Genomic DNA, 12,324 nt, shown 5'->3' on the forward strand with positions numbered 1-12,324 from the left:
TCTCACAATAGAAACATCTTTAATCACCAGAGAAGATGTCAGACTGACACACAGATTTGTTTTGTCGATGTTCCTTTGAGTGGAAAGCTGAAGGATTACACGCCGCGTCTGATCTTTTAAAGGCACCAATAAGTGGTGAAAACATGCATGAGATTGTTCCCTTGTCTGACGGAAGATAAAATCTGTTAGAGATGTCTGACAGCAGGAGCTTAGAGAAGTCTCTTCTCTCACGCAACAACTCCCACTGATCCTAGATTGATTTGATGAAGGTGCAGAGAGGCGAACATTTACAAGGCCGAGTGACTCGGATTACATAACTTCTCAAAATACTGGGAGATGAAGAAATGAGGACACTGATCAGCAGAAAGTAAAATAATAAACCTCTCTTGGATCAGCTTGGATCTTTTTCTTCTCTTTTACATCATCGCATTGTTGTTAAACTCATTGAATACCTGAAGTTGTTGGTCTTATTTCACTTAGATTCAACGGTAAATCATTGTTCATTTGTGTCCTTAATTACATGCCACTGTGGCTGGAATTCACCTACATTAAACAATTAAAACACATACTTAATGTATACTATAGCACATTTCCTCAACACATCCACACTGAATGCAAAAGCTGCTTCAGTTTTAGAGAACTGATCTGGGACTAAGGAAAGGATCTAATAACTATAATTATATAATAATAATTTTATTCCAAAAAGCCACTGGGGAAAACCGTCACTTTTAAAAATGTAGGTGAATTTGTTTTTACTTCAACACAGAGGATTTGTGTTTTTGAGAGGAATGAATGGAAGGTGAAATTGTACTCTGTCATACTGTATATGTAAAATGATTTGAGATAGTTCTAGATTTTTACAAATTGAATTTTTGTCACGTCACTGCAGAGGATTTATACTTCTACAAAAGGAAAGAGACATTTCAATTACACTCCACAGTGTATCAGACAATTAACTAAATCGGAGGATCCATTTCTAAGCCAACTTGTTTACTGCATGGATGTTATTGTATAGCGAGCTGCTCTGTACACTTAATCAAATAACAGCTCTGGATAGATATATTTCACCCTCAAAATTATAATTTCTACATCAATTATTCCCCGATTGTTGCCTTAAATTCATGAAGAAAATGTTTTTGTCACATGCCTCCACGGTGAACTAAGAATCAAAAAAAAAAAAAAAATCATAAAATATATGATGAATTGTAGTAATAGGGAGCCACATGTACTGAACAAATGTCTCTTCAAAAATTCAAGGTAACACAGGGGGAGTAATACAAATGATCATTTTGAGGGTGAAGTATTCCTTTAACCTTATTATTCTAATGGAAATTCAATTTCAACATGAGAACTGAAAATATTTTAATTTGCTTCAAACCTATGTGGAAATATTTCTAAGCCCAAAGAGTAATTCTTTGCAGTATAAATAAAGTTGTACTTTGCATACATAATTGAGGAAATCTTAGCCAAAATCAGTTGGGGAACATAAAATGCTGTCTTACTAATAGCTACAGAGTTCTTTGCCATCTTAGGAAGACAATCTGATGTTTCTACTTGAATGAGCCATCTTTAACTGATCGTGTATTGCAAATTTTGCAACAGCACAAGTGAAATAACACTGTAGACAGAAGGAGACATTGAAGTGTACAATTACAGGCAAATACAAAGAAACCTGCAACCAAGCATGCCAAGCATCTCAAACAGTGAACTGCTTACGTTTTAAAGTGCTCATATTATGCTAATTTTCAGGTTTATAATTGTATTTAGAGGTTATATCAGAATAGGTTTACATGGTTTAATTTTCAGAAAACACCATATTTTTGTTGTACTGCATATTGCTGCAGCTCCTCTTTTCACCCTGTGTTGAGCTTTCTGTTTTAGCTACAGAGTGAGGCATCTTACTTCTGTTCCATCTTTGTTGGGGCCGCACGTGCGCAGTAGCTCGGTAAGGACTACTAGCCAGTCAGAAGCAGAGTATGAGGGTGTGGCATTCCTAGCAGCTAGGCGAGCATTATAACGTAAGTTACAAAGTGACGCACATTTGTCACGGAAGAAAAAGGCTGGACTACAATAGAGCTGTTTGGAGCAGTTTGTGAACAGTGTTTTCTGTTGGAGATGGTAAGTACCTTTGGGGTGGACTTTGGCCTTTTTCACTTTGTAAACCTATAACATGCACAAAAAGAGATATACAACAATAAAAGGAAAGGGAAAAAGCCAAAAAAGCATAATATGAGCACTTTAAGGTTTCACACACCTGTTTGTGCAGGACAAACCATCACCATCACCTGCCTCGGTGTATATTTAGTTTGCGTTTGATTGGACGAGAGAGAGCTCAAACAAAGACAGCCATGTTAACAGGAACATCTTGCACATGGTGTAGTGGTGGAGAGACTAAACTTTCCAATACTTAAAAAAAAAGAACCAAGGTGAATATTGATTTTGAAGGATTTTTTTTATTTATCAGTAACATTATATAAAGAAATACATTCACACTCACAGTATGATACAGGACCTTTTACATAGTCTGTTGCAAAAACAAGAGATGTATAAGACAACTTATTGATCTATAGTTTTTTTTTTATTCTTTCTGCAGGAGAGGTACCATGAGCTGCTGATATCGAGTACAACTAAAGAGTTGTGGCTTCTAATGAGGAGGAATTTAAATAGAAAAGTTCCCAAAGTTTTAGTGATCTGTTGTGGGGCTTCTAGCAGGGTGTAAAACTGACAAAGAATGCTAAGAAAGGGGAAAAAAAAAAAAACATATGCCAAGACAGAAGATAAAAAGCACAGAAAACTTGCAAATGTAAACAATATACAAAAACATATTCCTCTCCTACCTCGCACTTTGAAGAAAAAAAAAAAAGAATATTAAAGTGCAGTTAATGTCTCTGGTCATCTTTTACTTTTCATTTTGGCTTTGATGGTTCGCCTGTCCACACTATAGATCCATCCACCAATACACATGAACAAGATGTTTCTGAGTATGGCTGTTTTACTGAATGAAAAATGAAAAGGAAACCAAGCAAATAAAACTGAACTGAGAATTTTTCCACAAAAAGCCCAATTACAGCAGGCAGTGATATGAGCGGAAACATGAAGTGGAACATTAACTGTTCCGCAAACTTACCTTCAGCTAAACACGTGAATTATACCAGTTAACATATTTGTACAAAAATGTGTATGATTCATGTCTGCATGGATGACTTAGATGGGTCACCTTCTCACTTGCTGTTTTAAAGGCGGAATAACAGCAGCACAGCGAGGGTTAACAAACATACAGCCCTTTAGGATTGTATGGATTCAAAATAAAAATAAATTCACCATTTTGACGGATATCACAACTCAAGCATTCCTTTTTAGCATTCCAATTTACATTTACACCACTGAATAAGTCAGTTGTGTTCAACAATTATTTTTTTTGTTTTTAAATAACACGGTTTAGAGTACAAAGTTGTGTCAGGTGCTCATGAAAGTCCTATGAAGCAGATCTACTTTATGTGGGAATTATGCTCTAACATCAGGTACTTTACCAGCCAGCATACTTTCTGATAATAGTGCATTCCATTTGTACTCTGAAGTCGGATTTTCCGAGGTCAAAGTCGGAAACACGCCCTCTGACCTCGGATTTCCGAGCTCGGAACTCAGGCAACCACCGAGTACCCGGAGCTAAAAATCCAACATGGTTGCTCAGTGTATAAACAGTTGTGAAAGCTGTAGTAACATACTGTTATAAGCACTTCTGGGTTATTTGTGTCTCACTAAATCAGTCGTACACACAGTGCTATCCAACTTCTATCTGTGGCCAATGTTATTACGCTGTTTGTATGCACACAAAAAAAACAGCGTAATGCGTTACTGGTAATGCCAACAATGGCTAACCGGATTAGACCTAATGTAAACAATGAAAATGAGGCTTGTAAATGGAACGCATTCAACTCGGGCGTGGCGTCGTTCCCAGCTTCGGCTTCCAAGTTCCGAGGTAAAGGGAATGCACTAAAAGACTCCGTCTGTTGGCTGGTTACCTGAAAGGGTCGAGAATTACACTCGTCAGTGCCGGATACGTTTCCATTTACCTGCCAGCTGGTTTTAAAGTGTTTCCTTTGATCCAAACTTTGTAAAATTGAGGAAAACAAAAATTGCTGCTCAGTACCACTAAACATTTAGTTTTTCAGCTAAATGTAATCTGAGACCAAAAATAAATATATGCAATCATTTTATACTCCGTGAGGGAAAAAGAGCTTGGTTAGCATTGTCTGCCAGGTAAATGAAAATGCCACACAAAGGCACTTTGTATCTAGAAATGGAAGCATCTTCCACTATAGACTTTTTTATTTATTTTTTATTTATTTTTTAAAAGACGGTGATGCTTAATAATTGTAATAAAATGAGATGAATTAAAATGTGCAGTCACACCATCAGCAACTTAACTAGGGTCATACAAACTAAGTTTATCTGTCTAAAGACCCCTCTACTTTATGCAACGACACCTATCTTGCAGGTTCATTGCATGTCATACTGTGAGATGGTTCTCATAAAATCTTGGTCGCAATCCGTCAGATTGTACAATATACATTTTGAGGTCTGGTAAATTTTAGTGCTAGGATGTAAATAGGAATATAGGAAATAAATGTAAGCGAAAAGTCATCCATATGCACTGCTCTCACTATTTAAGTTCCAGCAAAACAAAACAAACTTTGGCCATAGTCCTGGATTTATTTTACATGCACGGCTGCTGGATACTCACGGGATCACAAGATCACACGAGAATTGTTCAAAACTAAACAATAAAAATCACTAAACAATGGCAGACATGATAGACAGATGGTTCAGTACCTGCCCTTTTTCAAACGGTTCTGTGTTAACAAACCATCTGATGCATCAGGTTAGGATTTATTCGGAGCATTCTTCGAATACATTAATGGCCGGGGTGCTGGCACCAGATAAAGTATTTTGGGTCATTTCAAGTAGAAGTGGGTCGTAGCAGCAGTCACATTGTGGGAATTCCGTCCAAACTTTTAAACCCCGTCAGAAAATCGACACAGGCTGTCTTTGGTCAGCAAAGCGCCAAATCAGCTGACTGAAGGTCTAAGATTTCACCACGTTTCTCAAATAATTGTCTACTTTTGGTCAGAAATCGCACAGTGTGTCAGAGCCTTTTATATACAGAAGCCCAGTTAAAAACGAGAAATGACTTTAAATTACGAAACTTAAGCTCCTGTTAGAGCAGCTCTGCCTTGGAGAATTTAGTTATCAATGCAACTAAAAGACAAGCTGATCAAACACTGGTGTTTGATGTCGACCAAAGTTCACCCAAATAAAAACGCAGACACACTAAAAGAAGAAGAAAAAAAAAACCTGACTGATGTCTGATATTTGCCAGCGGTGTGTTTGCACAAGGATATTTAAAGGATCACTGCAACCTAAACAACCAACAGACACTGTGATGGTACAAACACAGAAAGCTAATAGGCTGATCAAAAATGTTAATTTCCTCAAGTCAGCCTGTAGGAATCACACCCAGTCCAAACAACATGGGTGTGTTTGACCCTTCTGGGTTTTAAATTCTGTACAAAAGTCCCTTCAATTTTTTGGTTTTTTTTTTTTTTTTTTTTTTTGGTTTTCCAATTTCAACTCAAATAGAATTTTATATTCATTATTATAAGTAACAAGTGAAGACAATAAAATATTTCCACACCTACATTCAAGTGCTTAGAGGGTTATATTGCATCATTATCTCGTCTTATCCTACTCTAAACTGTAGCCACTGGACTTGCTGGACTTGCTCCCATCAAGCCAGCGTGTTTAAGAACACAAGAGATGAATTTACTGTAGAAGAAAAAAAAAGAAATTAACTCTCCCTCTGTTCTAGAAAATATCTACGTGTTTTAGCGCTGATACCGTTAAATTATTAAACATAGTCTGAGTAACAAACAGCGTTTCTAAATTTTCTATCAAAACCCATTCACATTTAAGGAGCAGGAAGAGTACAGAGGCACAAAAGCTTATTGCTGCCACCGACGTAATATATGTAGAAATACTGCATTTTTATATTCACATTATACCAAGGCTTTGGTCTCTGTCGGGGTTAAACCTCACGCAGTCTAAGTGGTTAGTTAAGCCGAATGAAAACAGATTATCAGGAGATATATATATGTATGTGTGTGTGTGTGTGTGTGTGTGTGTGTGTGTGTGTGTGTGTGTGTGTGTATGTGTGTATATGTCAGAGTCGACATCGACCCCCGCAGTTAAGTGCAAAGTCCACACAAGAACATTTGAGGCTTCGTCCCAACAATAAAAAATAAATAAAAATAAAACAATTAGAATTCTGTGAGGAATCTTTGCAGTTTCAATGGCTGAAGAGGGGCGATGGCGTTTTAATGTAAACAAATGGCAAAGAGCCACAACTTTGGAAGTTCAAGTGTTGTCTTTTTTTCCCCCTATGGATCTGATTAGTACCAGGGCTGAGTGATGTTTGGGTTAAAATGGTATTCGACAGACATTGTAGATGTGTACATCATAATGTTATTTTTTTTTAAGGTTTTTTTAGAGAGTGAAATAGGACTTTATATGTCCCATGCCATAACCTAGGTTATTATTTTACTTTTAGTTCAAGTGTAATATAACATAATTAGTTTATAAATTAAGATAGTTAATAGTCACTTGTTAACTGTTTTTTTTAAACCAACTATAAACATTATTTGGGGGAGGAGAATTAGCACAAAGCATCAGATTCCAAAAGCTACATCCACGTATTAACCCTTTTCTTTTGGTATGAAAGCAAAATACAACCCAAAGAGGCAAACTTCTTTAGGATGCAAGCGGCAAGTAAAATCAAGTGTTTAGCATTGGCTGAACACCTAATAAAAGGAACTTTACTAAAATAAGTATTTGTTCCACATGGTGCTCTTAATACGTTCTGTGAAATTCTATTCTCAAATAATATATATAATACATAAAAATTCAACAGCATAAGAAATCAACAACAGTATGCTTAGGATTCATGAAATGTGTTCGTTCAAAGCTGTTTTTTTTTTTTTTTTTATTAGATAGCCTATTTGTTCATTTTTTAAATGTATATCACTGTGCAATTTTGGCATCACTCAGCCCTAATTAGTAGCAGCCATGTGTCCCGATGCTCAGCCTCGTTAGGTTCATATTGCTTTTAGTCCCGATGGAACTACAGCAAATGTATGCACTTGTGTTCCTTGTTGGACACAGTGAGTTGGAAGTTTTTTATGCACCGAAAGAAAAGAAAAAAATGTAATCCTATGCAAAGCTCCTTACCATGCACGTATACATTATATTGAGAGCCCTATGTGTTAGTACCTTGTTCAAGCCATTTGATCAAGACAGGGGAATGTCTGGCAGAGTTTGTGCCTTGCTTCACCCAGTGAGCTACAGACGAGATTTAAACACTTCTTCCAGCTGACATGCATAAGGGTGTGTTACAACAGGGCAGTTAGAAATGACCACCACCAAGCCCAGTGTTAAAGGCCAGAGCTGATTGCAGTGAATTAAGAAAGTGCTTTAACTTCACTGATGCATCTGATGTTCCTGCTCTTCCTCTTAATTTAGTCACAGAAGATCCTCAACTCACCTTTTCCTTATAGTTTATACTGAAGAACTAATCTGCTGCTGACCGACATTGGGAAACTAAACAAAACCCTAACTGATCATTGGTTTATAATGCTCCACTGTGGGGTCTGTGTGGCATAGGAGCTTGGAGCAGAAGAGCTGGACAGAGGGGCAGGAGAGGGCAGAGAGGGAGACAGGGGGAGGGGGGGGCAGGTGGCTCCACAGTGTTGGGTCTTCTCTGTAGAGACTCCTCTAAGACTTGCCTGCGCTGGCCACGAACGGGACTGAGCCAAACAGGTCCTCTGGTGGCAAGGGCTTGGCGAGGGTAGCAGGCTGCAGTCGGTCTGTTTCCACACTGGCTGTTCTCTCCAAAGGCTTGTCTATATGTAGGAGGGGAATAAACTTAGATCATCTAAGGCTGTGACACCAAGACATGTTATTTTTTTTAAACCACATGGATCCTGTTGTAGACTAGTAAGCATTCAGAGACAAGAAAGCACTGTCCAGGGCTGCACAAATAAGAAATTGTTAGTGTCTTTAGAAATGCTTAAGCAAAATAAACATAGCCGTAGATGGATACAAATGTCTCTCTTTCACAAAAGTGCGTTATTGGTCGATACAAAAATAGCAAAAACGTAGACAAAAACAAATTCTCTATCCTTAAAACACATGAATCTGCAAATACACTAAGCACTTTCATAAAATGTCACTACAATCCGTTACATGTTTCAGATATAAATAGTTGACAAACACTATAATGAAATCATTGAAGGGGTCACTTGCTTGCTCTGAGCATGTCAAACTCGCGGTTGATCAGCTCCTCCTCGGTCAACTTGGAGAAGTTGTCCTCTCCGAAAGGGTTCCAGCGCGACATGTCGGGGGGGTTAGTGACTGTACTGCTGCAGCTTTGAGAGGGTGGCGTGATCCCATCTGAAGCAAGCAGAGGGTTTCTACTGTGGAGACAGTACAAACAGAGACAACCTGTTATGGGTAGGATTCACCTCGAGGACACATTACTGTTACAGAGTAGTAAGGCTGTCATTTGGGAAAACTAAAATGATACCTTACTGTGGAAAAACAAAGTGTTTGTGAGTGGTCACTGGGCTATCAGAAGACTAAGTACATTTGGATTTAAAAAAAATAGATCTATTTCTATACTGAATTAGGCAATAGTGGCATACAAATGTAATTAAAAACCTTGTAGAAGGAAAAAGTATTAACCTGAGCTTTCAATGAGAATGTGTAACAGTGAAAACTCTTGATTCTCACTGATGATTCTACTGTGTTATTTGGCTTTGAAAAAGCCATGGAAATGTACTTAATTTTCCACCATATAGAATGAGACATGCATGTCCAACAATGTGATAAGTTCAGGGTACATTACCTGGGGTTAGTGTATGAGGGATCCACAGGGGACGGCCCCCCCATCTGCCCAGCTCCAGCAGAGGGCGTGGTTGCGTTATAGGAACCGAGCGGAATCTGGAACTCAAGAGGGGAGGACATATAGGGGGGAGGCTGCTGAGCGGGGTGCTGCTGCTGCTGAGGTTGATTATGTTGATGATGATGATGCTGCTGCTGCTGCTGTTGTTGCTGCTGCTGGACAAAAGCCTGTTGGTACTGGTGCAGCTGTTAGGGAAGGATAAGAAGGAGAAGAGGGGGAAGGGAATGAGGGACGGACCTTTGATTTCAATGGTGCACAATGATGGCAACAAGATGATGAAATGTTGTTAGAAACCAGTTCTGGATTTGGAAAGCTGGGGACACAGTGGAGGGGAGGGGTGAAGGAATGAAAGTCAAACAGGACACCAAACTGAACAAATTAACTGAGTTCCAAATGCAATAAGGATCACCTCAAACACTGGCTGACCATTTTAAAGCTGCATTCATTGACTTTTGGGGAGGTATAATACCTCCAAAACAAGCTGACTGATAAAATGTCTTAACATAGTTAGCTGCTATGGATAGCATTTTAACATCCAGCAGAAGCAGAGCAAGACTAGCATTCTTTTGGAGCATTCACTTAAATATCAATAAGTATTCTCTCCTTATAGCTATGGTTTGTTCTCTGCCAGTTCCTTAGAAAATATCAGACTGCTTAGCTGCCAAATGTTCCACTTTCTCAGTCACCAGATTTCCCCTGATGGATCTGGATCTGACTTCTTCAAAAGAGGCTCTGTCTCTACTAGAGAACACACATTTAAAATGTGTTCTCATACTCCAAGATCTGCAGCCAACCTATAACGTGTGTTTGGGACCACCAGAAGTTTCTAGCAGTACTGTTCGGGGACTAAAGCTCAGATATATAACATAGCAGCACAGTGCAGATCTTTGAATATAATGTTTTTATGTGAATTCACTTAAGGAGATACAAACTTTTAAAGTGCTCATATTATGTTAATTTTCAGGTTCATAATTGTATTTAGAGGTTATATCAGAATAGGTTTACATGGTTTAATTTTCAAAAAACACCATATATTTGTTGTACTGCACATTGCTGCAGCTCCTCTTTTCACCCTGTGTTTTGAGCTCTCTGTTTTAGCTACCGAGTGAGGCATCTTACTTCTGTACCATCTTTGTTGGGGCCGCACATGCGCATTAGCTCGGTAAGGACTACTAGCCAGTCAGAAGCAGAGTATGAGGGCGTGCCATGCTAGCAGCTAGGCGAGCATTATAACGTGTGTTACAAAGTGACACACGTTTGTCACGGAAGTAAAGGCTGGACTACAACAGAGCTGTTTGGAGCAGTTGGTGAATAGTGTTTTCTGTTGGAGATGGTAAGTACCTTTGGGGTAGACTTTGGCCTTTTTCACTTTGTAAACCTATAACATGCACAAAAAGATATGTAACAAAATAAAGGAAAGGGGAAAAGCCCAAAAGCATAATATGAGCATTTTAAAACTCAAAATGAACCTTTTAATATGGTTAATGTTTCTATTTTTTTCATGCTTCGGACCAGGTTCTTGTTTTTGTATATCTTAATTTTGCTTTGCTCAATTTTAACATTGCTGCTCCACCCTCTCCTTTTTCCATGTTTTGTCAACAAACCATTTGTGTAAAGCACTTCTACACACACCGCTGTTGCGCTTTTAAAGTACTGTACAAATAAAGTTGATCTGTTGTCATTACACCATATTACAAATTTGCAGTCACTTAGCAAAGCTTCCTCGTCACAATAAGGAGCAGGTCTAAGATCACAGAGGAAATGCTGTTTTTGAACATTTAGCAGGTACCCTGGGAATAAGAACAGTGATTTTTAGAGGTGATCTCTTCCGCTGTCTGTGAACCGCTTCATATGTCAGGATGCAACATAGAAGAAATTGCATGATTTCACCCTCTGTTCGATCCCCTCGTGGCTTCGCTCAGACCAGATTGCCTCTGAAATAAAACAGATGGTACGCGTTCGGTGGGAAACCGACTAAAAATTGCGCCACCCTAGCAGGGCGCATTTAGAGGACCTGTGTTTGTGTGTTTGATTCAGTAGTCGCGTAAATACTAGTTTTCTGAATATTTGGACAGAGTCTGTAGGAAGTTTGAGCGTCTGCTTCCAATGCTGCTTGGCACAGACGTGATGCGACTAAAGAGGACTGGCTGCCAGTGTTTGGAACAGAGAGAGCATTTTTAGGCCATTCTGACATTAAATGAAATATTCAGCTCAGTGTTATTTCATGCTGTGTCTCCATGTGTTTCGCTGTCATTTGCTCAAACTATTTATTGCAGTTTTGGATCAAATCTTCTGCTCTGAAATTCTGTCATGATTCTGAGCTAGAAGCATCCTTGGATGCTTGGATGAGCTTAAAGGCAGGGTTGGTAATGTTGAAAACCTAGCAAGATTTGAAATTAGCATTGCCTCGGGGCTCCACCTAACCCCTGCCCTCAGGCCTCGGACCCTCACACAGACGTGCACGAGCATCGCTGTGTCACTGATTCAGAGCAGAGCGGAGAAAGGAACCACAATTTACTTCACGTCTTATTCACCGGTAAGCAAAAAACTAACATTATCATACCGAATGTTTTAAATATGACTACTGACGCACATTGAGCTCAGACTCATACAAGAGAGGGGTAGAGTACGCGCAGTGGGGCAAGGAGGCATTTCATTAGTTCTTTCCAAGCAGACCACAAGGCAGTGATTGGCAGGCTTTTATACAGGATTACAGCAGCTACAGATTACATATTTTTTGCTCCTTTTATAGAGCCCATAAGTTATTTATTGCTGTCTGGGTGTAAAGACCATTTCAAACAATATATAAAAAGTGTATATTGGAAATAGTTACCAACCCTGCCTTTAAACGCAAACAAAAGCAAGTTGAATTTGATGGATGTCCATTTAAGCACATACCGCAAATCAAATTCAAGCCTTGGCAGCCTTGTTGCCAGTTTCAGAGCCCTGAGAGAACTCACCATAGCTGTGTACTGTGCCTGGGCCTGTGCCTGGGCGACCTGCTGCTGGTATATGGGCTGCTGCATCATCATCTGCTGCTGCCGCTGCTGCTGCTGCTGGAGGAGGGCCTGCTGCTGCTGCTGCTGCTGGAGGAGGAGGGACTGCTGCACAGCCTGTTGGTACTGAGGAAGGGTTGTAAAGGGATTCAAAACATTTCTCTTAGTGACAGTTCCAGAATTACTCAACCTAGAGCTGGACGATGTGGGAAAAAAATACAAAAATAAAAATCACAATATTTTCGACCAAATACCTCAATGTTGAGATTGATGAGACATTGTATTGTTGACTATTGGTGCTTTCACAAAATA

General features: G+C 39.2%; 1 protein-coding gene across 4 annotated transcripts in view; it reads right to left on the reverse strand.

Moving 5' to 3' along the window:
- The window catches only part of bmp2k (BMP2 inducible kinase), a 63,150-nt gene that overhangs the window by 5,079 nt on the left and 45,747 nt on the right, over positions 1-12,324 (reverse strand). For 2 of the 4 annotated variants that reach the window (XM_028578644.1, XM_028578646.1), the window contains exons 12-15: positions 11,977-12,138; positions 8,960-9,201; positions 8,359-8,528; positions 7,839-7,955 (exon numbers count right to left, since the gene is read on the reverse strand). In XM_028578644.1, coding sequence (XP_028434445.1) covers positions 7,839-7,955; positions 8,359-8,528; positions 8,960-9,201; positions 11,977-12,138 — 691 coding nt within the window. Of the gene's footprint in view, positions 1-3,775; positions 4,023-7,838; positions 7,956-8,358; positions 8,529-8,959; positions 9,202-11,976; positions 12,139-12,324 lie in introns of those variants that run through there. The other 2 variants (XM_028578647.1, XM_028578645.1) reach the window with 2 other exon arrangements.

Source organism: Perca flavescens, chromosome 5 (assembly GCF_004354835.1).
Source record: "Perca flavescens isolate YP-PL-M2 chromosome 5, PFLA_1.0, whole genome shotgun sequence".
NCBI classification, from domain to species: Eukaryota; Metazoa; Chordata; class Actinopteri; order Perciformes; family Percidae; genus Perca; species Perca flavescens.